General features: G+C 43.5%; 2 protein-coding genes and 1 long non-coding RNA gene across 7 annotated transcripts; 1 reads left to right on the forward strand and 2 right to left on the reverse strand.

The window, feature by feature from the left end:
* Nucleotides 1-2,891: 2,891 nt before the first annotated feature.
* On the reverse strand, nt 2,892-5,740 carry LOC117183990 (fibroleukin-like). Its single transcript, XM_033379793.1, has 2 exons — nt 5,052-5,740; nt 2,892-2,931 (listed from the first exon to the last, which is right to left on the reverse strand). Exons 1-2 carry the CDS (start codon nt 5,738-5,740, stop codon nt 2,892-2,894), a joined length of 729 nt encoding a protein of 242 aa, XP_033235684.1.
* Hasp (Hig-anchoring scaffold protein) lies at nt 4,530-27,423 on the reverse strand. 5 transcript variants are annotated; one of them, XR_004469476.1, is made up of 18 exons: nt 27,079-27,423; nt 26,372-26,671; nt 26,131-26,310; nt 25,883-26,074; nt 25,639-25,815; nt 24,846-25,028; nt 23,996-24,786; nt 23,717-23,924; nt 22,688-23,661; nt 22,522-22,629; nt 22,146-22,462; nt 21,937-22,085; nt 21,767-21,881; nt 21,583-21,701; nt 21,366-21,525; nt 20,311-21,297; nt 4,812-5,749; nt 4,530-4,737 (listed from the first exon to the last, which is right to left on the reverse strand). XR_004469476.1 is itself a non-coding variant. In XM_001357272.3 (16 exons), exons 1-16 carry the CDS (start codon nt 27,128-27,130, stop codon nt 20,364-20,366), a joined length of 4,959 nt encoding a protein of 1,652 aa, XP_001357308.2. In that variant the 5' UTR covers nt 27,131-27,423; the 3' UTR covers nt 20,089-20,363. The 5 variants fall into 5 exon arrangements, 2 of the variants coding, with proteins under 2 accessions (XP_001357308.2, XP_015035363.1); XR_004469477.1 differs by having other exon boundaries at nt 4,530-4,754; XR_001450895.2 differs by lacking the exons at nt 4,530-4,737; nt 4,812-5,749 and adding an exon at nt 20,089-20,247.
* Nucleotides 6,953-8,322, forward strand: LOC26533241 (uncharacterized). Its single transcript, XR_004469478.1, has 2 exons — nt 6,953-7,705; nt 7,956-8,322. It is a non-coding gene; the product is annotated as an uncharacterized lncRNA (long non-coding RNA).
* Nucleotides 27,424-27,482: the final 59 nt, after the last annotated feature.

Here is a 27,482-nt window from a genome sequence, read left to right on the forward strand (position 1 = left end):
TACTCAGGAAGTTATCAGACTTTTTCACCCGTTTCTCTCGTCTCGTGACGGGCTTTGTCTCGGCGCTAGAGTGGATGGACGGATGCAGGGCCAGCCACCAGCCGCCAGCCGAGGAGGCATCCGCTTGTCTTTATGGCAGCCAAGTAGCTGCAAACTTTGCGACGTTAGAGGCAAAACTGCAGAAAGGCAACCAAGTGTCGGCCAGCGAGCGGGGTACGACTAAAACAAAAATTGGCATATAAAAAGTTTTTTAATGAATGGAATTAGTGTTTGAGCTGCACCGACTTTGTTAAATCGTCCGAGCAGCATCTCGGAAGTCCTCTCAAAATCCCTCTCCGGCATCAGTCTCGAGTCACTTTTGGCATGCCATCAGCATCGGCGGAAGCGGCTCCTCGGCCCACTTCTCCTCCTGTTTCTATTCCTGTTCCTGTTACAGGGCTAACTAAATTAGCGCTTATTAGTGCCAGTTGGTCAAACTTTTCAGAGATTTTCCTTTTTTGTTTTTCACTTTTCTACTCGTCATAATTTCCCCAGAGCACGACCACTGAGACCCATTCTCTAATTGTTTCAAATTGACTTTTATACGACTGGATGTGCCGCAAAATGATTGCACTGCAGCACGGAATCCAAAGCGAGGATTGTGTGTGAGTTTTTGAAATACTTGAAAAATGTTTGGAGTTAACTTGAAGATATCAAGGAATCAATTTGATGTATGTACTTCCGGTTGGATGGTATGTATGGTTAAATGGTAGATGGCAAGGAAGATGCAAGAAGCTCAAACGTCACAGCAATCAAAATTTTAGTAGACAATGCCTATAGTAGACTAGATCAAAATCCTTTTTTCCATATATTGCTTCTTCTACATGCTTTTCGTTGTGTATTTTGGACATGCAGCAACTACATAAATACTAACGAGTATGAACACTATATCCATACATATGTCGATATCCGTATATTCCTATGGCAATTTAAAGCCGCCTGTCAACTATAATTCACTTTGTTCTGCAGCTCAAAATTGTCATAGCTATCCTTGGCCAAAAATTTCGATGCGGCTTTACCTTATTGGAATACATGCACACATGGACACGACCTGCATTATAATCCAAGATCTCGGCGTAGCTCCCCAGAGGCAACGGCAACAGCAACCACAACCAAATAAAGGAAAAAAAAAACTAAAAATAAATTCAACCAAAAAGCCGCAAAAGATATCAATGAACAATCGATGCTGCTGCAGACCAACCACAGCCGCCTGTACCCGCCGGCATACCTCTACCGATTGCGGCAAAAAGGCAACTATCTATCGATGGAGATACTGATACATGCACGTCCTACAGTCTTACAGTCTCACAGATAGAGATAGAGATACAGATACAGTTTCATTCAACGGAGGGAGAGTGTGGTCGTCGCAGTGAATTTGTAAAATACGTGACAAACATTTTCAATTTGGTGGCTATCCTTGGCTCCCACTCCTTAGCATCATCATCAACATCATCATCATCATCATCTTGGTCTCCACCCTCTACTCAACCCATCCGCAACTGCTTTCATCTGCTCTACTATTTACAATTCAATTGTTCTAATTTCGTTTCGTTTTGTTCGGTGCCACAAAAAATGAAGTTCAATTGAATTGACAGCCATGAAAGTTAAATGCTTTGCTACTATTTTGCAACTAGCCGGAGTCCCTTTTTGCGCTTATTGTTGTCCGTAGTGCAGTATATTTTCCTTGTCCAAATTGATTTATTTATGTTCGCTGTCTGTTCGGTGTTTTTCCGCACTTTGGCCACTCGTTTCTGGGAGAAAACTTTATTGTCTGGCTGACCACATTTTGTGGTCATGGCGGTTATAAATTTATTGTAATTTTGTATGCCATTTTAACTGGCAACAAAAAGCATAAATTCATAAAGCGCCGATATTCGTTGCGGCTTCTTGGCCCCAGCCACTCCCACTTAACACTGCCCTGGTGAGATTTTTATGATCTTTTGTGCTCTTTAAATCATACACTCGGTCAATAAATAAAAGATGAATCCCATTATCATTCAGAACTTGAAATGCCAAGGAATTTATACGTTTTTGCAGATGTATGGATTAACCTGAATTAAATTATTTGTGTTTAATGTTGGTGGGGTGCATCGGAGGTCCGAGTAGGTCCACTTTGCAGCTGTCACTGACACATTGGCCATTCAGCCGTTGAGTATGCGCCCCAAGAGCTATCAATTGAACAGATCTATGGAGCATGGACCATGGAGCATGGAAACTTTAAAACAAAGGCTCAATAAAAAGTTGCACAGAAGTACGAGTACGAGTACGAGTAGGAGTCCGAGTACATACATTTCAGCAGCAGGAGCAACAACTGCAGTTAAATGGCTACGACATCTGCCATATGTTTCGCCGTATGGGCTTAAAAGCGTTTGGCGGCGTTAAAAAAAAAATTCCAACTACAAAAGCATTACGTGTTTGTGTGTGGGGTGCAGTGGGAAATGCAGGGGGCCTGAGCCAGGCAATTGTGTGTGTTGTGTGCGCCAAGTGCATTATTGAGTTTACTCGCTTATTTCATTGTGGCACTGCAAAAAAAAAATGAAATGAAAAAAGTTTGCTTTTTGTGCGCGCTTGAACGTAATATGGGTCTTAAATGACTGCCACACCCGACCGTACGTACATGCACTCTCTACCACCTTTGCAGCCCCACCGTGGACCACCTGCAAAAGCGCTTAATGTGCTTACAGAGCCAACTGCAGCTGGGTCCTCTCGTGGGGATGCGATGCTCGTGTCCTGTCCGGGCTCTGACTTGGTTCTTAACTGCTGAGGTGACTTAAGTAAAGCATAAGCTGTTAAGGTATTTATGGTCATCAGGAGGTGCCTCAAGAAATCGTCCGAAAAGGCGGTCAGAACTTTCAACGACCTTGGGCTCGTCTTCCAGATTTGCTGGGATTTCTAGGGAAAATCAAAGAGAAAATATATTTATATATTCAAAATTAGTATCTTCTTTAATACCGCATTCTATATAGAAAGTAGAAAGAAGTAGAAGTCAACTGACCAATCAATCTGACTTGTGTATTTATTATTGGAATAAAATAAACAGAAATAGCTTTCAAACTCAATAGAGAGATAGTTATGAAACTTGAAACGCAGCTCTCAAGCAATCAAGAAATCCTCTCATCCATCTTTACGGCCCCTTTCAATAGTTAAGAGCTGCACTGCTACCATAATTTGATTAGTTGGTCGACTTTTCAACTGTTTTTATATTTTTTTTTTCTGCTAACCACAGACGGTTTCCCTTTGCTGACTTCTCTTGATAAATTTATATAAACGCCCACAAAATTGACCTGTGGCGTCCCCCGGCAATTATAACAAATTATCAACTCGCTCACACGAACGATCCCGTGCTCACAGACACACACACACACACACACTGATAGCTAAGACAGCTTCCGTTTTGAGAACGCCCACACGGTCACACGCACACACCTAGACAGACATTAATTATTCATAACTTGAACTCGCCCAGACCCAAGACCCCAGAAACCCAGTCCCCACCACCCAGTCCCCTCAACCCAGAAGCCCAGACTCCAAGTCGTAGGGTCGAGAACTGCCGTTCAGGCGTTGTCTTTGTCTTTGGGGAAATCTGCTGCTCTCAACCATGCCAGACCACACCCCACCAGACCAGACCCGACCCGGCCAGGCCCTGCTGCCATACCGACTCCATACCATTCCAGTTGCCTGGCCTGTGGTCTGCCAGCAGTTTCAGTTTAATGTCTTCAAAATGTCAAGGCAAAACGGCCTGTGGCGGAAGGAGTCGTCTTTTTAGCTTAACCTTGCCATCAAACACCTCTGTGGGTCACCGAGAAGCGTTTAAGCTGAATTTTTTTCTTTAAAAAACTTTAACTGAAGTATCCTCAAGTCCGGCACTTTTGCTCCAATTAACAAGGACTGACTCGCATGTGTGTAATCCACTTAAAAGCTCGACCCTGATTAACTTATGCCCTCGTAGTTGCAGTTATTTTAACTCTGTCGGTCCTCGCGGCGGATACTCAATTTGGCTTGGCCTGCAAACTGTGTGGCTGTGGATGCCATCCTGTACACTCGTTTACCGATATGTATATCCACGGCTATGAATAATGATAAAGAAACAGATGAATGCACAGATACGAATACTTATTGAGATAGAGACTCTACAGCTACTAGAACAATTCGTGAGAAACACCAGAATCCAATATATTTGCATGATTTTTATTTGAATGACTATTGGAATGACATCCTTATGTGGATTGTCAGATCAAGCTTATTTTTGATAATAGAATGGACCTCTTATTATTTATGTTTTATTTGTTAACACACATTTGTTAAGGACACAAACTTAGAATCTGATCTACGCATAAAAATAAAGATACAGAGATAAATCTATCTAGATAACGATACAGATACACTCTTAGATACATATCAGAATGAAGTTTAAGAAACAGCTAGGAATAGCTGAAATTTAGTTCAATTTCTTAAAATTCCTAGTGCGTGATTGAGAACGATTTTTCCCCTTAAGATTAAGAACTTTATTGGTGTTTCAGATATTTTTAGTATGGTTTTAAACAGAGCTTGAATTCGAGTCAAGTTTCTATTTTTGGCCTTATCATCAATTGAGAAAATGTTAGCGAGATCCTGTAGATATCATATTGCCAAGAGTCCCATCGAATACCGCCAACGGATTTCCTTTCACCATTTTCATAATATTTTCCATTGAGATTGCTGTAATAATGAGAAAACTAATATTATGAATACGTAATAATTAATAAAGTTAGTTCGGCATAAAATATGTGTACCTTTTTCCGCAATGACCAAACCACCAACCACTTCCATAATACTTTGGGCAAATCGTGCCATTATTATGGTCCCATGTAGAAAACTTCATGTTTAGATTATCTTCAGTTAGTGAATCTCCGGCTGTTCCTGAATATTTTCCCAATGATTTCAGTTTATAGCCTTCTTCTTCGCTTCCTATTTTAAAATCGTCGTAGCGAGCATATCTGGTTCCTCCATTAACATTTCCAAGTTGAACGTACAATTCGTGAGGTTGGGACAGGGTCATTAGATGGATTTTTTCCAGTCCCAGGAAGAAGTTCTCGCGCAGGTCTCCGAACCCTAGTTTGTAATCGATCCAAGTGCGATTGAAGTTCTCATTGGCGTTGACTCGTCTCTGGATGACAGTCCAGCCAGATCCGGAAACACTGGAATTACAGGGCACAAGGAATGGGCCTATTCCGGGCAACCCTATGGTAAGGATATCAGTGGCATCGGTGAATGGAAGACAACTGCTTGCCTCCGAGATGTCTACCAGCTTTCCCTGTGTTCTTTTAAGGGAATTCACTTGATTCTCCAGTTCTCTGATTAATTTATCCTTTGATTGCATTAGAGTTTCTCTAGATTGAATCTGCAATTCCATTTTTGAGATCTGGTCTTTCTTTTCATGGATTTCTGCCTCCCGATCTCCAATATCTTTCTCCATTTTCACAATTTCGATTGCCTTCAGATGCAATATAGTCTCCTTGTCCTTCAGCTGAATTTCCATTGAATTGGTAAGCTCAATTTTGCTTTTCAATTGCGCGATGTACACATCTTTCTCTCTAATATTGTCCTTGAGGTCGTTAATCGTTGCATCCTTCCCCTGGCATAAGGCTGCGTACCGGAGTAGCGGCTTCACAATCGGATAGCATATGGCACCACACCGCTCATCGTCCTCATCGCGAGTCATCTCACAGTGCTGGAAACGGAATACCCAACTAATTAGTTTATTTCAATTACGATTTCCCAATGCACTGAATTCTCACAGCACTATTCTCGACGCTATTTTCCGGCGATAGGGTAATGCCAGCTTCTATGTGGAGGAAGAGAAGCACTAGAATCCAATATATTTGCATGACTTGGAATTTAATTAATATTCCCATTGAGAGACTTAAATCTAACTGAATGAAAGATGAAAGACTCAAGTCTTCTTATAAATCCGCTTATAAGCTGATTATCTATCAATGAAATAGATCATGCTTGCATCTGACTTGCCTCTTGTTTTCGAGATAACAAATCCTATTAAGAATTATAATATAACATATATGTACATAGATTATATATAGGCATTTCGAATGTCATAGTTATGTACATTTTCAGATCCTATTCAATTGTTGATAATAAAACAGAATATAATAATAGCCCCTACACGAGGTATTATGTATTGTCGATCTATATGCAAGTTCAGTGAACATCTTTATATTTATTGTTTTATATATTCACTAGACTTAAGTTCGGGGTGTTCTTGATCACTGTCTGTTTTAATATACTCGTAGCTGGACTGGTTTCGTAAAATATTTATATCGTAAAGCTCCGAAAAAACTTCTGCCTGGGATTGGAAAAAAAAACCTCACGAATTGTAGCTTCGACTTGGAAAAATTAATGGATCAACCAGATATGCAGCAAAAAGGAAGCCTACTGAAATGGGCGAGAAAATAAGATATCTTCATGAAATACAAGTACAAGTACACGGCGCTACGATTCCTAGAATCTTTATAACATTGTTTCTAAATGGCACTTTGTTGCGGTGCATAAAATTCGAAATGTGAAAATGCCGTTTGCCCCTCCGACATTATTATTAGAAATTAATACAGTACATTTAACTCTAATTCTAAATCATTGAATCGCCATAGCAACGCGAATCTCGTATCTTTATGGAGAGCATAAGTCAAAGATGTAAATTTAATAATAAATATAAATTTTATGCAACGAATACAAAAAAATATTACTCACTGAGTTGATAGCTTGAGATCATACCACAGTAGAGACGTTTCTTATCATGAATGTGCTATCAGGAATAAAATATATGTACGAGTATGTACACATGTACATTTTTAATTGTGATTAAGTGTGACAAATAAAGAAATAATTTATATTTATATGTGGCTATTGGATCCATTCCGGTCAGTTTGGTTTTGTATCGACTGTGCGAGAGTCAAGTGAAATATGAGAAGCTCCGGCTTTTGGATTTTTCTGAAAGGAGAATCCTCCCTCTCCATTGGATATCCAGAAATACATTTGTCGCAGAAAGTTAGCATCTAGGACTATTTTTCTGCGACTGCTGACCACCATCTTGAAAGATAATGAAGGATTTACGGACAGTATAAACGGATTAGAAACATGCAAAAACATTCTTGATGAATTTATCTCCAAGAAGAATTCAATTCAATTAAAGCATCGCCAAGACCAGCTGGCTATCAAAGAGGACTTAGTAAAACATCGAACCTCAGTGGCAGAGCTCCTGAGTGGAAAATATGAAGCCAGCAGTTACCCGTCGTCAACTCCACTGATATCCATAGCATAAGGTTGCCCGGAACAAAGCCATTCCTTGTGCCCTGCAATTCCAGTGTTTCCGGATCTGGCTAGACTGTCATCCAGAGACCAGTCAACGGCAATGAGAACTTCAATCGCAAAACTTTAATCGACTTCTAACTAGGGTGCGAAGACCTCCGGCAGATCTTCTTCCTTGGACTGGAAAAAATCCATCTAATGAACCTATCCCAGCCTCACGTTCTGTACATCCAACTCAAAGATGTTCTCGATTCCATCATTTCAAATTAGGAAACGAAGAGAAAGGCTACAAACCTGAAATCGGTGGGTAGTGCACAGGAAGTTTTCCACAGACCGGGATAATGGCACTCCTGAGACACGAAAGGTAAACATCTTTTATGAAGAACTAACGCTTTTGATTATGTAGCATTTATCATAGATTAGCTTATTATTACAGTTCTCTGAGTGGAAAATTATGAAAGTGCATCATTTGACGTCATTCGATGGGATTCTTGATACTATAATGTCAACACGATCTCGCTTACTTTTGCTCAAATAATGATTGGGCCGAAAACGTAGAAATTTGATTCGAATTTAAGGTCTACTTAATCTTAATCTTCCGCAGGACTCCGCAGGACTTCGAACCCTAGTTTTAGTTGGTCCACTGGCAATTAAAGTTCTCATTGCCGTTGACTCGTCTCTGGATGACAGTCCAACCAGATCCGGAAACACTGGAATTACAAGGCACAAGGAATGGGTCTGTTCCGTGCAATAAGGTTGCTATGGCTATAAGTGGATTTGCTAAATGGGAGATAACTGGGTGCCTCCCAAATGTCCATCAGCTTTTGTTTAAGGAAATTCACTTGATCCCCTAGTTGTCTGATGTTCTCTCAAGTTTTCTTTTCTCTGATGTTCTCTCAAGTTTTTTTATAAATCAAAATGTGAAATATACGATTACTACACTTTGTATGTTTTTTTCGAGATAACAAACAATTCAAATTATATCTCTCTATTCTATAAAAAGGTTTTCGGTCGTTGTGGTACTGACATTTTACTTGCATCTATAGTCGGGGCTTGTCAGGGGGCTTGCCCTCAAGTGTATTTATAATCTTATACGTATACGTATTTGATCTTAGATCATCATCTACATATATGTAAAAAGTCAGATTGCGAACAAGCCTATTGTTTATAATAAAACATTCCTATAATAAATATTAGGCTTCATTGCGAATCGTTCGATTTGCAGAGTAAGACTTACCATCGTAGCATTATTTATCCCAATCTACATATGTACTTAATAATCGTACATTATCACTAGTTAGATATCGCAAAAAAACTAAGATAAATTTGGCAGAGTGTTTAATCTTTAATACAGACTCCTACTAATGATACAAAACCGAATGCTGGTCAGGGTCAGCGAATCTCTTGTTCCATCCTTGCAACATGATTAATGATTAAAAATGTTTCTCCGTAGTTGTACTAACCTTGTACTAAATCTGATATAGCTGTGAGTTTATGGGCTACAATTTATGAGTGCATGCATAGCAATCCAGCAGTCCAACTGGAACTTATTTCACCCTCCCCAGCGATCCAAAGCAATTGTCGCTCTCATCTGTTTAGCGCTTAATAAACTCGTCGCTGATTTAATAATATTAAGATCAACGCCATAAAATGCTTGCGTTAATGTTGTTCAGTTAAATTTTTTATGCTTGCACCATAATACCCAAGTGGCAAACGGGCACAACGACTGCTGCTGCCGGCTCCTGCCAACGTTAACGAGTGGCGGCGGGTTGGCTGCCGAGGGCCAAGAGCGAAGGAGTAGATGTTTTCCAGCTTCAACCCACTTTGGGCATGCCGGAGAGAAAGGGCGCAACAGTCGGGCGGCTGACATCTGTTGTTTGCAACATAATAATCATTATAATTTATTTTAAAACGCAATTTACGCGACAACGAGTTGGGTCGAGTTCAGTTCACTTGGGCTGATGCTCTGCATGCTAAGCGCGGAAAAACTGACTGAATGATCTGAACGCAAATGAATGGAGTCCTGGGCGCGCGCGTTTATGCTCCAAAGCGAGTTAATTAGCGCTGATTTTGTCTTCGTTTGCGCACAAACTGTTGAGCAAATAGCGTTCTGCGTGCTGGGTGCCGGGTGCTGGGTGCGTCACTCCCTCATTATTGGCCACACAGGTCACGTAACTTGGCTCAAATAAAAATCGACACCGAAACGGTTTTGTGATACAACGTATCGTATCCACTATAACAAATGCGTCGCCCCAGCGGCAGTTGCTCATTTACCCGGTCCCAGTCCTGTGCCACTGCCTTTGACCATTTCCGACCGCGTTGGTACAGAATGCCTGAAATGTTTGTAACAGGCAAACCAAATCGTATGGAACGCCACAGCCACATATTTTGTGCCTACTCTGAGGATGCCCAAGCAGATCAAGGTCCACCAGCTGCCCCAAATATAAATGAAAGCCTCCTCGAAGCTCTTTCATATTTCTCATTGTAGGAGTTTTTGCCGATAGTTTCCGAGTAGCGGGTATCCCTTAGTCGGAATAGCCACAGTGTACGTGAGTGAAACGTTCTTACTTGTTCCAGTTTGTTTTGTTGCTTACAAAACCGAAAAAGGTAAATAACAGGAAACATTTTACACTAATTAGCGACGCACGCAAATGGGCGGCTTTTGGAGTGGTGTGGAATGGCGGGTGGGCGCCCGATGGTTGGGTGCCTCCGTGGTGGGGGGGGGGGGAGGCTAAGGGCTGTGTAAGTGGCGACGATTTCGTTTGGGCATAAAATTCACTGCCAGAAGCCTAATTATGTTGTACTGCGAGCTGTTGTCGTTCCCTGTTCACAAAATCTTCTTTAAACCAATGGTAATGGGTTAAAAGACGTAGAAGGAGGAGGAAAGTGGCTTTATTCGCATTAATTAGGCCGGTACTTGTACTAGAGCCCATCCCATGATGCTACAAGTGACTCTTCAATTTTTGGTCAAAAGCTCGTCTAATATTTGATTTATTTTTCTCATTACTTCTTTGATACTTGAACTAAAAATTATATTTTTAATTTTCATACGATTTCCTTATGAAAATAGGAGCATGTTTTGTATTCAATATTCAATTCAAAAAAATAATAAATTATTCGTTAATTAGAAGTCCAACATCCTAAAGCACTTCAAAGCACCCATTTCTCGGGAACATTTACGGGCGAAACCCCAAAGGAAAACGAAGAAATGCGGCATTTATATTTTATTCGGGTCAGAATCAGATCAAAGCCCACAACCAGACCGTGGCCGCAGTCCATGGATTTTGTTGTTCGTTTTGTTCTTTTGTTGTTGCCGCTGCCGCTGCCGCCTAAAAGCGAAGTTTAAACCAGGCTAAATCGGCCACAATTCGCTGGTCGCTTTGCCATTGATTTTTGCTGTCAGTTGGCTGGACGAGTGCGTTGACTGGACTATTTCCATTCTGCTCGTTTGCCATAATTAACGAATAAATCGTTTTATACAACAAAATGCAATGTATGCCCGGTTCAGAGGAGTGACTGGAGATGGAGATTGGTAATGAAATCGTTTTTTCCCCTGTCGTCTGTCAATTTAATTACAATTTATTTGGCATTTCACTCGTACGTATACTGGACGAGTGGCAGAGCCACCATTTCGCATGTTGTGCGGTCCCCGGCTTTGGCACTTTGTTTTATTTATTTTAAACATATTTTGTTTGTGGCAATCATTTATGGTGCATCCAGCCCGGCCACCTCTACCAGTTTGATTTGTGTCGCGGTTTCACGATTGGTTTATCCGATTTGCATGCGTGGGCGCAATAGATTTAAATTTCATCGGCGATAAAATAAATGAAGATATTATTCTAACAGATCCATTTGCTCCCTGTTATCCCACTCATAGATAAATGCAAGTGGGGGCTAGGTCTTTTTAATACAGCCCATATTTAATCCAAATATTGAACAATTTAAAATCAATATACCATTATATAAAATTTGTTGAAAATATTAATTAATTTAATTTAAATATGAAATATTTGTATTTTTAATAATAAAATATATCTAGGTCATATATTTTCGTATTAATGTCATATTTGCAAATTTAAGGGCATCAACATTCTCTGGGTGTATAAGCTAAAGTACTTAAAATATCATTTTGCTGGTTCTCCCAACTGCTTTAGGAAAAGTTTGGGTTCAGGCAACATTTAAATCGAATTTTCACCATCCATTTCCACATTCCAACACACACACACAAGCACACATATACCCCCACCAAGCCCAAATCGCAGTCGTGCAATTTAACTAAAATAATCCCCATGGCATAGTTTCATAGCATAGACCAGCAGACTAATTTTGAGTGCTGCTGCTACTGCTACTGCTCGGCAGGCCTATGAGAGGAGCAGCAGCACAGGACTGACTCAACACAGACATAAACATATTTTACGAGTCCGTATCTCGATCTCCCTCTTTCTCCCTCTCTTACTCCTTGCACGTCCTCTGGCTTGTCCGTCATCGTGCGTCGCTTTGAGGAACTGTCGCTGTGGAGCCGGAAAAAAGAAGGACTAAAAGTTTATTGCCACACGACCTCGAAAAACTGTAAAACTGCTGCTGTCATTCCAAATTTATGTGACTTTTGTGACCAACTGTACACACACACAGACACCTACACACACACACATGAGCCCTGGCAACGTCCTGCTGCAATTTCTTTCGCCAGCCATGTTTATGATATGGCGATGGTGCAAATAGTTTGCTAATTTTTCCTTTTCGGAAATTAGAGCATAAACTTTTGCTGTTGGCGCTCTTAAAACTCGGTACAGTCGCCCCCACTGCCACACTCCCCAAAGCATCCGGCACGCACATGCATATGCCAGACCAAAAACCAACACGCTTAACACTTTGGCTTAAGAATCGCAGCTGCAGCTGCAGCTGCAACACCAACAACAGCATGCGAAAAGCAAAAGCAATTTATTTGCTTTTCGTTAAAAGTTTTGGTTTTTTTTGGTTTGGTTTATTATTAACACCACACGCATATAGCGCCAGAGAGATAAGTTCGGAGAAAGAGTACGGAAAGAGAGTGGGTGTGTGAGTGGGTGTGAGTGTGGGTGTGGGTGGAGTGCGGGTTCGAGGGAATTTCAATGGAGAAAAGTTTTACTCTTTGGGGGTTATTGTTGTTGCACTTTGGCTCCATCTCAAAGTAAAAGTTATGAGTTCCCCAGCAAAGTTTCCACCACTTGCAGTTCGGGTTGTTGTTGTTGTTGTTCCTGTTCCCATTCCTGTTTTTGGCTTGTTTTTGTTGTTACTTTTTGCTATCCACTTGCCAGGAAGCTTTAATTACAGTTCAGCTTAAAACCATATGCAAAACTTGTTTAATTGTTATCAATGTCAGGCTGTGGCCCCAAACTTGCTAAGCTAGCTAAGAGTGTGCCTACATGATCGCCCCAACATGGAGTGCCTTCAAAAGTTTTTACGAATTTCACCTCAAACGCGTGCAAGTATCAGCACGTCAATTGACAGTTCAATTTGTTAAATTAACTTTACCAACCGCAGCATAATCATCAGGACACTTCAACAACAATAATCAAGCGGATATGGTATTCAGCGATGGATTTTTTCTTTCATTTATTCTCACATGTCAATCAACGAATTTAAATTACAAATTTACATAAAATAAGTTCCACCACTTAAAGCGGGTTTTCACATATTTTTAACACATATTAAAGACTTCCATATTCCGAAAGCTTCAAGCGGAAAGCCAAAGTGAAAGTAAACAAGAAATTTAAAAATAAAAATACACGAGCATACATATGAATGATGATCATTGATCTTAAAGAGAGTCCTAATTAAAAAGAAATACTACGAATTTGTTATAGTTTCAAATAGTTTGTTGATGCCACGGACTCTGCATAACATTTGGTAATTTCATAAAATTTCCACCACTTCCACAAATTGCGCACTCGACCATTCAATATTCTCCGGCCTGAATGAATTTTTATATTTCGATAGCCACGAGTGCTGATCGACCCATGTGGAGTGTTGCCTTTTTTGGCCTTCGTCTATCGAGTGTGGCAAACAACACAATAAATTTGGAATGCCCATTTTTATATTTGCACACCGCGGACACACAGCGAATCCAGCTGGACGAAGAGTGGATATTGCGTATACGACGTGTGCATGCGAAATTGACGGTATGACGGGAAATTGGCATTTGCGTTACTTTATTATTTGGCCGTCACCATTTCAGGGCTGGTTTTTTGTTGTTATTGACCTGACCGAGGTGGCTGGAATTTGCATGCGTCGCTTTCATTTCCCGCCTCGAACGCGCAAAGAGAAAAATAAATTAAAAACTTGACCAACTCAATCAAAATGTTGGGTAAGCCGAAATACCGACAGCATCAGCAAGTGCCACAGCTGCCACACAGCAGCTGTGAGAACTGGCATTGGAAAGATAATCATTATAAGGAGTAAGTGGATTCGCCTGTAACTGCGTTTGTGTGTGTGTGTGCAACAGTTTGTGGCCAGATTTGGAGTAGGTTCTGGAAGCGATCAAAAGCAGTTCGGAAAGCACAACAAACTTTGGCACACTTTAAACTTTAAACACACTCAATTAGATAAAATAAAATGTTTAGCTAACTTCCATTTCCGCCCGCCCTGCTCCCTTTTGGATGGGCATGGGGATCACGACACAGCTTGACCCAACGGTCCAACTTTTTGACTAGCTGAAAAATGTTTGGCCAGCAACAGAACAGAAAAAATTTTGGAAAAAAACGAGAACACAAAAGTTTTTTTACAACTTTTGGCAATTATCTCGTGAGCCAAGCATGCCCATAAGCATATACCATATAGACCCATGGCCTATAGCGCTGCCTCCTGTCCCATGACTTTTTTATAGGAAAGTGCACATGGTTGGAGTCCTGCTCGTACAGACAGCTGCTGTTGAAGCCAACTGTTTTACTATTTTTTTGATGGAAATCACGCCGTACTTTCCAAAATATTTTTCAAAAAACAATTGCACACTTTCGAGTGCCAATAATGTGTTGGCTTTAATCCTTTAAGTGCTCTTCAGATGACAGCCGGACAATGTTTTTTTTATCTTGAAGTTTTACAAATTTGAATAAAAGGCTTTTAAAGCCTGAGTTTATATTATTTCAGGACTATAAAATTAATTAAAGTTGTTAAATTTCTTTGAAATCACAGTGACAGCTCCATTTTTAAGCTATTTCAAGATTCGTCAGCACGTGTCAAAGGTGAGCAATATTATTTTCAGCCCTTTGTCCCAGATGATAAGAGTAAATAACCATTGCGTCTTTCTCTTTTTCATTGGAAACTTCCAGTGAGAGGCAAAGAGAGGAATGTGGCATTCATTTTCGAACATACCCGTAAACAACAGGCAGCCCCGCACGTCTCGTCACGTAAAAAGGCAAAGCATGGCCGAAAGGCAAAATAAAAGGGCCCAAAGCGCATACAGAGCAACAAACATTGTAAATGGGGTAAAGGACCAGGCAGACAGGCAGGCAGGCGGTCGGGCAGTCGGGCCAGTCAGCGATAGTAGCAAAAATGTCGCCAAACAAAGCAAAGGGGAAGCGAAAAACACGTTTTAAAATAGGTCACCACGGCGTATGCTTAATGTCTTTGCCACCGACTTTAATGAGCCCGACCTAAGAACGGCAACGAGAGCGACAGACAAAACTGAATAAAAAGCGAAAAGAGCAGCCAGATTCTAATCAAAGAAAGTAAGTGTCTGGGAGCCATCAAAAGAGAAAATACATAAGATTCTGCATACATCTTGGCGCATTTCCTCGAGGTTCTTTTTCGTGCCAAGTCTTTTCCTCTGGCTTGCACCGCACGGCTTATGTAGTCAACTTTTGTTATGCCAAAAAGAATACAGAAAAAAATAATATATGGGTGGAGAAAAATGCGAAGAGCGGGAAGAAACGCATAAAAACTTGTTGAGATTTATCTTGCCACACGCGAAGAACGCTGCAAGTTACACACTCAAGCAGCACTCCACCGTGCCACCGTGCCACCGTGCCACTGCAGTGCACTGGGCCACCCCAGCGCAGTGTCGTCATCATCTAACTGCATTAGAGCTTCCGTTGCATACTTCACGGCGCATATGCCAGTTTATTTATGGCCCTGCCAGCGACTCTCAGCGTAAGCATTTAAGCGCCTTAAAGTATGCAACGCGCACTGCTTTTGCGCCGCAACTTCTTGCCACTTGTTGTGGCATACGTACATATGTTGTTTCTTTTCGCTGCTCTTGTGCGTGGGCTTACATTATGAAAATCTGTGGCAACGACAACACTTGACTGACTGAGTAGATACAATAATGTGCCCAAGTGGGAGGAAGTGAGCACATGAGGCTAGCTCAGTCACCAAGTTTACCATGTGGGTCAAAGGCTCCTCACGAACTACAGGAGTCTTTGGGTTGTAGCCAAACTGAGATACAGTCCATAAAGTCTTTTCAAATGTTTGTAAAAATTTCTAGAAAAACAGCAAAAAATATTATTGTTGAATTATTCCTGCCAATAGTGAAAAATGACTATGAATAATTGAATATGTACTTTGACAAACCTTTAACAAAACTCTATGTATATTGTGACGAGCTCTAAGCGTATTGGCGTGTCCACACAAAACGGAGAATGTCATCATATTGCCATCCAATGAATGTACAATTCCTGTGGCAGCTGTCCACAAACAACATGCCACGCGCTGTTGAGAAAAACAATGGCGTACTGCACACAATGTGGACAAAACAATGCACCAACAAAGAGCAAATACAAAACCAAAATCACACAAATAAATACACAATACCATGAAGAGCACGGTAAACCGAGCAATAAAATATTCGCTAGCATCGAACAGCATTCACGAAACCATGCACTCATCGAAGAGAGATCGCTGGGATGCTCCGATATACCAGTACTAGTACCTAAAGTGCATCCACCACTCTGGACAATGGTCAGAAAAATGCTTGGTTGGACTTGGTCGGAACAAATGTCTGAAAGGGTAAAGCCGTTAAGAGGATATCCTGCAAAGATAAAACAAGCCACGTTGGGATTTATGATTTGTTTTTAAAGCTTTTTCCCCTGTTTTTCAGAATAATACCGCAAGATGGTCGCTATATTATATCAGCTACAATTATATATGTCCCTGGTATAGACTTAATTCTTTGAGCACCTTTGGAAGGACATCCGCAAAGCTTCGTCGCAGTCTTGTTCTCTTCTACCAACATTCGAAATATGACCCAGATATGCAAAATATTTCGGAGACCGAGATAGGGGGACAAAAGCATGTGAAAACCCATGGCCAACAATGGGAATGGTGTCAAACAACTGTTGAGTGTAGTGTGTCCTAACTGAGCAGCAAACGCCCAGCAATTTGTATTTGTTAGAATTTAAATAACCGGAAGCGCTTCTTCCCAGCAGCAGCGGATCTGCAACAGATTCAAGACACAAAACAAAAAAAAGAGGCAAAACCCTGAAACAAAACAAATACAAAATGCAAAACGGAAAACGGAAAGCGAAACAGCAACGAATGACACAAAATGCTGTTCCAGTTGGTCCTGTCCCCCCGTGCCATGGCAAATGCATTGAGGAGAGCGAAGCTGAACTATCAATAACACTAAAAAGCTTTTTCAAATATTTTCTACCCGTTGTTTTGTCTGTTTGCTTCGCTCTGTGCATTTGTTAGTTTTTGGTGCAGCATATTTATTATTTCTTTTTATTTATTACTCCAAATGGTTTCCTTTTGCCTCTCTCCTGCTCTCTTCGCTTCGATATATTTAAAAATGCAATTTTGCTCGTGTTGAAATGAAAAATATGCTGCATTTGGCTCTACACCAGGGAGAGGCGAGGCGAGAGGACCAGCAGGTTCATGAAATATTTGCCGAGCTGCATAAGTATTTCAATATTTATTGATAAATGTATCCGATGTTGTGCAGATTTTGGTGTATTTGGCGAATGTGTTTGCTGAGCAGAGAGACTGGCTGGGAGGGCGTGAAAGTCGTTGGGGAATTGGCCTGCCCATTGCACCAGGCATCCGATGATGATTTTGAGTGCTTGGGGAAAATATTTACATATCTAAAACATATATACCTAAGTCAAAAACAGACAGAACAAAATTCTAGGGACTTTACAGATAAATAAAAGCCAAAAAGGTAAATGTTTAAGGCTTTTACTCTTCTTCGGAGGTTGGAATTCGCTGAACCAACAGTAGAACACCCCCAATAATAGCCCTCTATTTTTTAACGGCCAAGTAAAGCCGATTAAAGAACCGAGAAAAGGCTTTTTTATAAAACTTAAAGCTTATAATTATTTTTAAATGAAAACGTAATTAGTTTATCCGCACTCACAAGCCGCGCAAAAACCTCACATGCACACGAGTAATTTTAATTAATTTCAATAAAATAAAAGTACAACAAAATGTTAAACAACCCAGACAAAACGCAAAACCAAAGGAAAAAAGCTGCAAAAACCAAATGTTTCTACAATTTCCATTACGTAAAAGTTTGGGCCACTAAGTGGCCGCAAACAAAATTTGTGTGTTTGATGCAACGAACAAACGCAGACATTAAATCAAAATTAAATCGCAGCTTGAAAAGCAATTTCAGTTTTTTCCGAACCACATTTCCCAACAGATGTTGTTCATGAACAAAAAGGGCATCCAATCAAATATATTTGTATGCATTGATAGCTGCCTAAATTCAGTTAATGCAATATCTTGGCCAACAACCAGACAAACAGCAGGACTCAATTACAGAGCACAGGTCTAGGGCCAGTCAATAATCTAATTGTACAAAGCAAACCGTATTCAAACCAAATTAGGCCCAGCCATCAGTGCCACGGACCTCGCCAACCATATCAAGACGTACGAGTACGAGTGCGAGTGCGTGTCAATATTTAATTCAGCAGAGGCCAGTACCTAAACCTTAGTACTCTATCAGTGAAACAATTCCAAATGGATCAGGATGGCAGTTAATTTTGTATGAATATATAATATGCTGAGTAATATGCTAAATAAGTAATCCTAACAGCATTCATATTCGCAAAGGTGATCTGGTATTATAATTATCGCTGTAATGCTAAACTTATAAAAGAAATTACTTAAAAAATATCTCAGAAATACATAAGCCTTTACTTTTCATGAATACCGATTCTATTTAATATCTTATTTACTTTAAGATATGAGTTTCGCAACTTTCAGATAGCTACTGTCTTTTTGTACTTTGCACGGGACAAAAATGAGAGATCACTTCTTCATATTTGGAGTTTGCAATATAACTTTTGCATAAATTAAAAATCGCCATTTGGTGCAATTTCAATATTTTCAATCGACATCTGCAACGCGGAGATCCACAAAAGTTGATGGATTGAAAAGGATTTTTGAAGTTTTCTACCATTTTTATTGGTTCTTAATCTTTGCCATCTTAAAACTCTTTCTTTTGTTTGTTATGGTCCTATTTTTAGCCGCTGATTATACTACGCCTGTTGTATAAGCCGCACTGCATGTGTACTCGCAATTACTAGTAGATGCACATGGAAGAGCCAGCGCCCTGCTGAAAGTGCTCCGCACTCGTGCGTATTGATGTCGGGGTCTTTGACAAAAAATATTTAGGCGCTCCAAAGACTCTGGCAAATTTCAACCTTGGCCTGGGCAGGACAGTGCTGTCCAGGGAAAAGCCATCTAAAGTGTTGCAACCAGCCCTTCCATGGATGGGTGTTTATCCGTGTGTATCTGTGAGGGGGGGACATGTGCCCGACCGTACGCTTTATCTGACCGAGCGGGTCAAGCATCAGTTCATTTTATTGACATAAATGTTTATGTTTATTTGTCTTTGTTTAAGCATTAATGTTTATTGTATTGTTGATCCCGCCTGCGCCGTCCGTCCTTGATGCTCTTATTCCTGTATGTATTGCGCAAATAAAGCCCAAAAACAACCATCAAACAAATATACAAAAGTCGAGTGTGTTTTACAAGTGTTTGTGCGATACTTCCTCTCATCCCTCACGTTGTTTTTGTGAGTTCGTGTGCTTGTCGTGTGATTTTTAAATTGATTTAATTAAATGCTGTTGTTGTTGCTATTAAACGTTGTATAATTATATTAATTCCGGACAGTGTAAATAATATATACATATTTACACAAGTAATCATAGTGATGGGACTTTAATTATAATTATTAATTAAACCGTTCGTAGTCCTTGTTGCGTTATCTTTGGTTTGCAACCCTTTCGGACATTGATATTTTCAAGAATATTCCTTAATATTTTATTTTTGTATATTTTTTTAAGGTTCTTTGATATTTCATTTAAACATATTATATAAATTCCTTATTATTAATTTTTAGTTTTTTTATAAGCTAAAGGACTCTAAAGGACAAAGCTTTGACTGATAAAAGCTTGGCAGAGTAGAGAACTTTGAAAAAGCAGGGAAAACTTTGTGTTCTAAAAGCGTATGCCAGCTTTTTCTTAAGCTAATAGGCGCTTTGAAAAGCCTTTAAGGTATTATACATAAACTAAGAGCCATCAGAACCATTGAGTAAAATATGTGATATGCTTTGGAGAACATACAAGAGATTCCAACCAATATAGCGAAATCGAATAAGACACCACACCAAAGGAAACGATTATGATCAAAGGGACTTTGAACAAGATGTACTCGAATTTGTTGTTCTTCAGTTGATCTACAGAATGGGGATAAAGCTTTTTTGGATAAGGAAGTATAACAATTACACTGTGAAAAGCCGAATAAGCATTTTGAAATAATCGAATAAGATTACTACTCGCAGGAATCCCAGGCCCCAGCCCAAGAACTGTTTATTCGACGAACATTTATTAATAGTAAAATGATGGGCCGTTAGACAATTACAATTAAATTTCGAATCGCAAGAATGTCAGTGTATTAGTAAGTTAGTATACGCGTGAGACTGTGAGCCTTGAATGTGCATTAGTTAGTACATATGTATTAGTATCACTTTGATTTAACTCATTAACTTACTAAACGGCCGCTCGCTCAGCTGCTAGCTGCTGCTTCGTTGTGGTATCCTCCACTCAACCCATGGTGTTGGACACATGCTTGTTGGAGCCGACAGTGCCGGGCGGAGGTGCATCGTTGGTGACGCACGTGGGTATGGCGCTCGACCACTTGCCGTTCTTCATGCACTTGAGGACCTTGGAGCCGCGCAGCTCGAGGCCAGCGTCACAGGTGAAGGTGATGCTCTCGCCGATGGCGTAGTAGAACTTGACCGAGGACATGCGGCCGCTGATGACGGTGCCTGGATACGAACAGGCCTGTACGCACTTCGGCAGACCGCCCGACCAGCGGCCGTTATCCTGACAGGCAATTATTGGCTGACCTTGCATCATGTACTCCGGGTTGCAATTGAACTGGACCACATCGCCGGCACGGTAAGGTGCCGAGCCCTGGGCGTAACCGTTTTGCGGCGCACCGGGATTATCGCACTGCACCTCAACACATGTGGGGAATGGGGCCGACCATTCGCCCGTCGGGTTACAGATGGCCTCCGAAGGGCCTCGCAAGCCGTAACCCGACGAGCACGAGAACGCCGCGCGCCCGCCCACCTCCCGCGACAGCACGGAGACGCGCGGCGAGCTCACATTGTTCGGCAGCGGTATATCTCCGCACTCGACGCTCTCGCAAACCGGCAACGGTGCGCTCCAATTGCCACTCGGCAAGCAAAACAGCTCCGATGCGCCAATCAACGAGTTGCCATTGGCACAGGACAACAGCACGCGTGTGCTCAGCTTCGTGTCGTTCGTGTTCACGATCAGGCCCCTTCGTATCGGTATCTCCGGGCAGTTGATCGCCTTGACCACCACCTCGACGGCGTGCTCGTGCCTCGCCGGGGTCATGCACGAGTAGAATCCTGTGTCGTCGTGGCTGGCATCGAAAATGCTCAGCCGATACTCCAGCGATGAGTCCCGGCCCGCATCCGCCTCGGTCACCCAGCCCTCCGTGTAGTTCCTGAAAGAGCCAATATAACCATTTTCAGATCCCATCAAGCTAAATTGCTCAATCCTCGGGATACCCACTTGTGCACGTGACTGACATTCCATTTGGGATTGCCGAAGCGCCGCATCCACAGGCACTCCATGTGCAGCGTGGTGCCCGGGTAGACAATCAGTTTGCCATCATTGCTCTGGGCAATGGGTCCATTCTGGTGGCGAAACAGGATAGTGGGTGCCTTTTCCACTGCAATAAAAAGGATTCAGATGAACTGGCACTCGGCAAATCCGGCAGTTAACCCACTCGCATAGTCGTTCTCCTGATTCAGGCCTGAGCACACGGGCTTTGTGTTTGTCCATTCCGAATGAATGCAAGTGCGCTCGTGGCTCCCAGTCATGGAAAACTTGCCAATATCGACACACCTGCAAGAAAAGTATAGTGAGGTATAGTGAGTATTCAACCAGAAATCGAATAGTATATGTATCACCTGGAGATTATAGTAGCTCCTGGGGGAAAGTCTACAACATCTTCACGGATCTCAAGATCATTGTAAAAGCTAACCACATTCGCTTCGTTGTTCTTGAACACGCACGTGCCGTTCTCTGGCAAAAGAATGCATAAATATGGCACTTAGATCAAAGGGGACAGTCGTCTTACCGCAATTGTAGGATCGTCCTATCCACAGTCCGTTGTCGCAGATAATGCGCCATGTCTGCCGATCCCCAGCCGCATTTGGTATGCAATTAAAGAAGATCTCTGTGCCGCTCTCGTACATTCCATCAATATCAACATGAGGATCAGTATTTCTACAAAGATAAGGACAAACTGATGATGGCCTGAGGGAATCAATCCATTCCGATACTCACTTGTAAACCAAGGCGCCGTCGGTTAGCATAGGCGGGCCACACATTTTCAAGTCATCATGGTCATGCTCGTCCGTGTTGTTGTCATGATGATCGTGATCGTTGTCCAGCTCATTGTGCTCCACCTTGGGATGCGGCGTGGGTGTGGCATGTTCGAGCTCCTCGCGGGACCTACGCATCCCCGACTCGCAGGGTATACTGGGTGGCGTGAGGACGCCCTTGTGGCATGACATCTCAATGGGATTGGCATTGGTGGAGAGCTCACACCTCACGTTGACTGTGCTCCCATGGCCGATGGTAAGACCTGCCCGGTAACCGCCCTGTGGGGATTTTATGGAACAGTTATTCGGAAATCAATTGGTTGATGGCGCACTCTCACATCATAGATGACACCCGGAATGTTGGGCAGTGTACAAGGCACGGAGGTGCACTCGGAGAAAGCGGCCACCGACCAGGAACCATGAGCACAACGCAGCTGAGCCAAGCCCTGAAAGCACAAGGAAAATTAAATGAGTTGAACCCTCCTCAAATATGGGATAAGCCACCTGTATGTTGAAGCCATCTTCGCACTCCAGGGTCACGAACTCATTGGACTGGATCTCCTCGTAGGTGGACAGCGGCGTCAGAGATGGTTTATCACTCAGCTGCTTCGTGTGCGGCTCCACCTTGTAGTACTGGCCATGCTCGACGGCTGGCACCAGGCATGGGGCCGACATACATCGCGGGGTCTCGGGCTTCCAGATTCCGCGTATGCAGCGGGCCGTGGCATTCTCCCCCTTAATGTTCAGCTTGAATCCCGCATTGCACTCCAGCTGGAGCATGATGCCCACGGAATTTCGTCCCGGCACCTTGCCCGGTCGCACCGTGGTAATGTTGGCAAACGAATCCCAGTCGAGATCCTCGCAGGGTCCGCGAATACGCTTACCCCCAGCACCTTTACCAGCCTCGCCCCCGTCACTGGTGTCCACATCGGCATCGGGCAGCGTGGCGGACGGTGGAGGGGAGCCTGAGCCAATGCTCGTACTCCGCTTTCGACGCCGTCCCACGATCTGGGACTTTAGCTGTTCGATGAAGGAGAGTGTCGTGTTCGGGTGATACTTCCTTGATGCCGCTCGAGGCGGTGACCCGTTGGCTAGTGGCGCCTCATTGGAGCTATGGTCTATGGACTGGGTGTGGGTGTGGGTTCGCGAGCTCTGATTGATGTTGGGCAGAGGCACTACTCCGCCAGTTCGATAATCGTTTCTATCCTCAAAGTCATTGGCCTCGTTAGGGCTGTGCCACTTGTGCGTGGTCTTGCCTCGCATCATGACCATCTCTGGATTGTTCGGACGGTTGGCACTGTTGTGATCGTACCAGAGTCCATCGTGGGCGTGCAGCTTCTGATAAATCCTGTTGTGGCCCAGCATTTTGCGCACATAACGCTGATAGCGCTCCTTGATGGTCTGATAGTACTTGGAATAGGCCAGATCCAGGTCCGTGGGATTGGGGCTGCGCTTTACCCGGTGCGATGAGGTCCCAGCTAGAATGAACACTGCTGGAAAAGACCTACTTGAGATGCGACCGGAGATACTTACCTCCCTCCAAATGGTTTTGGTGTTCCGCCAGTTCGCGTTGCAGTTGTCGCTGTCTTTGCAGCAGATATACGGATCTCAATTGACGCAGCTGCAGGGAGCGACGTCGACGGCGATTCCAACGGAGTCGAGGATGCTGGCCCAGTAGACACTGCGGAAGATCCAGGGGACGCCATTTACCACCCACGCAAGTGGCACCCGGCGGACCAACCTGTTGGAGGAGGGAGAGGGAAACATCAGCTTCAAAGGACTTTGATATCTAAAGTTTTTTTGGTGGCTTACCTCCAGGACATATCCCTTGTCACAGTCATACATGATCTGTTTGTTGTTGACAATCTTCTTGACATACGGCCGGTAGTCGTAGAGCCCCATGTTGCCCACCAGCAGAACCTTTCCGTTGGGTATGTAGCCCGGAAACGAGCAGAAGACCTCATCGCACTTTGGCGTCTCCCCCGTCCAATTGCCAAATGAACAGGTGAGCACGTAATCATGCGGATCGGTGACATCCTTGCCCTCTGGGCTGACTAGCTTGAACCCATCCTTGCACTTGAAGCGCGCCTTCATGCCGTGCTCCGTCTTGGGGGCCATCACCATGCCATGCTTGGGAGGACGCGGCATGCTCTTGCAGCGGGCCGGAATGCAGCGTGGTATGATGCTCCAGGTGCCGTTGTTGCAGGTCGGCGGACTCAACAATGAGACGGGAAACTCGTAGTTCTCATCGCACTTCACCTCCAGCGCAGTGCCGTGCTTGACCTTCTCAACTCCGCCCAGGGTTTGGGTGGGCGACTGGGTTGTGGTCGTTGTGGGCGTGACAATTGTCGTTCCGTTCTCGTCTGTGGTTATTTCGATGGGAATGACATAGCCCTGCGATATGGTGGGAACCACGCAGGGAGCCAGACACTCGGGCAAGGCATTGCGCCAGCGCCCATCGATCTGGCAGACACTCGACCCCAAGCCGTTGATCATCATCTCGGGCTGGCAGCGGAAGATGATGCTGGCGCCGAGGCCAGTGCCCGCCTCAATGTTCTCGATCCAGCCGTTGTACAGGACACCAGGATGTCCGCAATTGATCTCTGGCAGGTTCAAGGTTCAAGCATTATCTTTGGGTACTCTGAGAGCATGAACGGCTTACCCTTGCAGGTGGGCAGGGTTCCGCTCCATTTGCGATCGGCACCGCAGCGACTGGAGCTCTCGCCGACCAGGGTGTAGCCGTAACGGCACTCGTAGCTCACAACCGAATTGTAGGCCAGGGTGGTGTAGGTGGCCTTGCCGTTCTTGGGATTCTCCGGCGTGGGGCAGACCACAGAGGTCACCACTGGAGAAAGGGTTGGAGAGTGGAGAGTGAAGAGTGGAGAAGGAAGTTAGCAATGAACTGGCAAGGGAAGCAGTTGGGGCAAGGCTAAGGGTAAAAGTTACCACAAATCTTCGAAAAAAGCCATTCTTGGAAGGATCCACCAAATAAAACAACTGTGAGCGTTTTGGTTTCGTTTAAATGTTTGATTTTCATTTTGTTTTTGCTTAAGATTTGCGGTAACTTTTATTTATTCAATCAACATTAATAGGCCAACAACAACAACAAGGTTTTTGCATTAAAATTTGAACAATCTGTCGGTAACGCTAGGATCAATAGATAGATGGATATTCAGGAAGGTTTTCAACAAGACTGAAAGGAGCCCTGATCAAAGTACGAGTACGGGTTAATTTTTTCTTTTTGTCTTAATAATTGGCTCGGGGACGTCTCCCCAGATCTCTAACTGGTTGCCTGCTTGCATTACGGAAATTCAAAAGGGTGTGCCTCGTGCTTAGGACAACGACGCTTGGGTTGTGGTTACATTTGCGCTATCCGCTTCAGAGGAGGAATGGAGTTCAAAGGGAGTTCAAATTACAATCACCACCGATCCAATCAAGTCCAACAAAATACTCACAGACACACGTTGGCAGCTCCTTGGGCGTCCACGAGCCATCCGACTGGCAGTAGCGCTCGTGCTTGCCCACCAGCTCGTAGCCGGTGCCACAATTGTAGGTGATCTTGCAACCGTACGTATAGCACTCGCCGGCATGCCAGCCATAGGCCGGATCCGGTGGCTGGCCACAGGAGCGGGCTAAAAAAGGGTTAACCCAAGAACAGAATTTACACCAAAAGTAGCTTACGGAGTAACTTGAACTTACGTTCACATTGTATATCGGGTCCATACCAGCTGGCCTGGTTATCGATGGCCAGACACTTGGCCCTAGGAAATCCATTGGTCACATAGCCCGTATGGCAATGGTACTGCACCGTCGAGTCCAGGTCGAATGTCTCCTGCTCGGGCAGGGCCGAGTTCCGTGCATGCTCGATCTGTGGTGGCTTCAGGCAGTAAACTGCCCAAGAAACACGAATTAAAAATTGAAATTAATAGTGCAATTTGTTCACTTACTGTTCTGCTTGCAGGCTGGCTCGGCGCCCGCCCAGTTGCCGTCGGCTTGGCACAGACGGCTCTGCAGTCCCACCACATGATAGCCGTGGGGACAGGCATAGGAGGCACGGGCACCAAAGTGGCGACCGGCCACGGTGACCTGGCCCAGAGTAGGTTGAGCCAGTTCCGGGCACTCTCGGTCTAAAAACAAAAGACACAGTGAGAAATGGAACCGGAAACCAAAGGTATGTCCATGGCCTACCCGGCTTGATGCAGGAGTTGCCGCAGACGCCGTCGCACAAGCACTTCTTCTTCTTGCTCTTGCAGTCCTCGTCCGAGGAGCATTTTCTCAAGCACTTCTGCCCCAAGAGCGTAGCCTGCTCCTCATCCCTGGGACACTCGGTGGAGGGTGAGTTGCGAGGGTTCTTGTAGACGCGTCCGTCATCGTCGGATTCCAGGGAGTCATCGTCCTCATCCCAATCGTCGTCGTCGTCGTCCTGTTGGGGGATCTCTGTGGTGGTCTGGACACTAGTACCAGTTGTGCTGGTGGGCACAGAAATCACTGCAAGAAAACAGTTTAAAATAGATCAACAAATGCCCGTGGACAGCTGTTGCCAGCGCCAACCCCCAAGCACAACAGCAGCAACCCCCTATCGAGTGTTCTGTTGTGATTCCGGATTCGTTGTCGTTGTCGTTGTCCCTCTCTTTGTTTTGTTCCGCCTTGCTTGGTGGCAAAAACATTGACCTATTTCCCCCGATGCCTGCTCCAGATGTGAGTCGTTTCCAGCATCATTCGGGACCTGCGCATTGTCCGCCTGCTTATATAATCCCAGCAGCATATACATTTTTCTGCCAATTCACATGGAAAATTCTACAATTTCAAGCCAGTTTTTCATTCACCAGATTCTGTTTTCCCCCTCCTAAACTCCCTTTTGAGCAGTTAGATTAATTTTTTAAATTAATTATAACCTTTGTACACCAGAATGGTGGCCACCAGACACTGCAGCAGCAGACGATTCATTTTGATTATTTCCAATTGGTTTTTTTCCTTTGATTTTACTCTTTGCTTTTGATCTATAGCATTTTCGCACCGATATTTTAAATTTTTTGCTCGGATGCAGGAGAACTTTTTAAATTTTTTCTACGCTTGGGCTCTGAGCCACGAGACTTCACAGTTTGGCGGAAAAACACGAAATGCAGCCAGCCCAGCTGCTGCTGCGAGACGAAAGTCGTTCCAGCTCTCGCATTTTGACAGATCAAGAGAGCAGCAGCCAATTTCTGACAGCTCACAATGGTCCCGGTGGTAGGTCCCTCTAACATGGATTTTTTTGGGATTTGGTCGTTTAGTTTATCCAAAATTATAGCATACCCAA

Source organism: Drosophila pseudoobscura, chromosome 4, assembly GCF_009870125.1.
Source record: "Drosophila pseudoobscura strain MV-25-SWS-2005 chromosome 4, UCI_Dpse_MV25, whole genome shotgun sequence".
NCBI lineage: Eukaryota > Metazoa > Arthropoda > Insecta > Diptera > Drosophilidae > Drosophila > Drosophila pseudoobscura.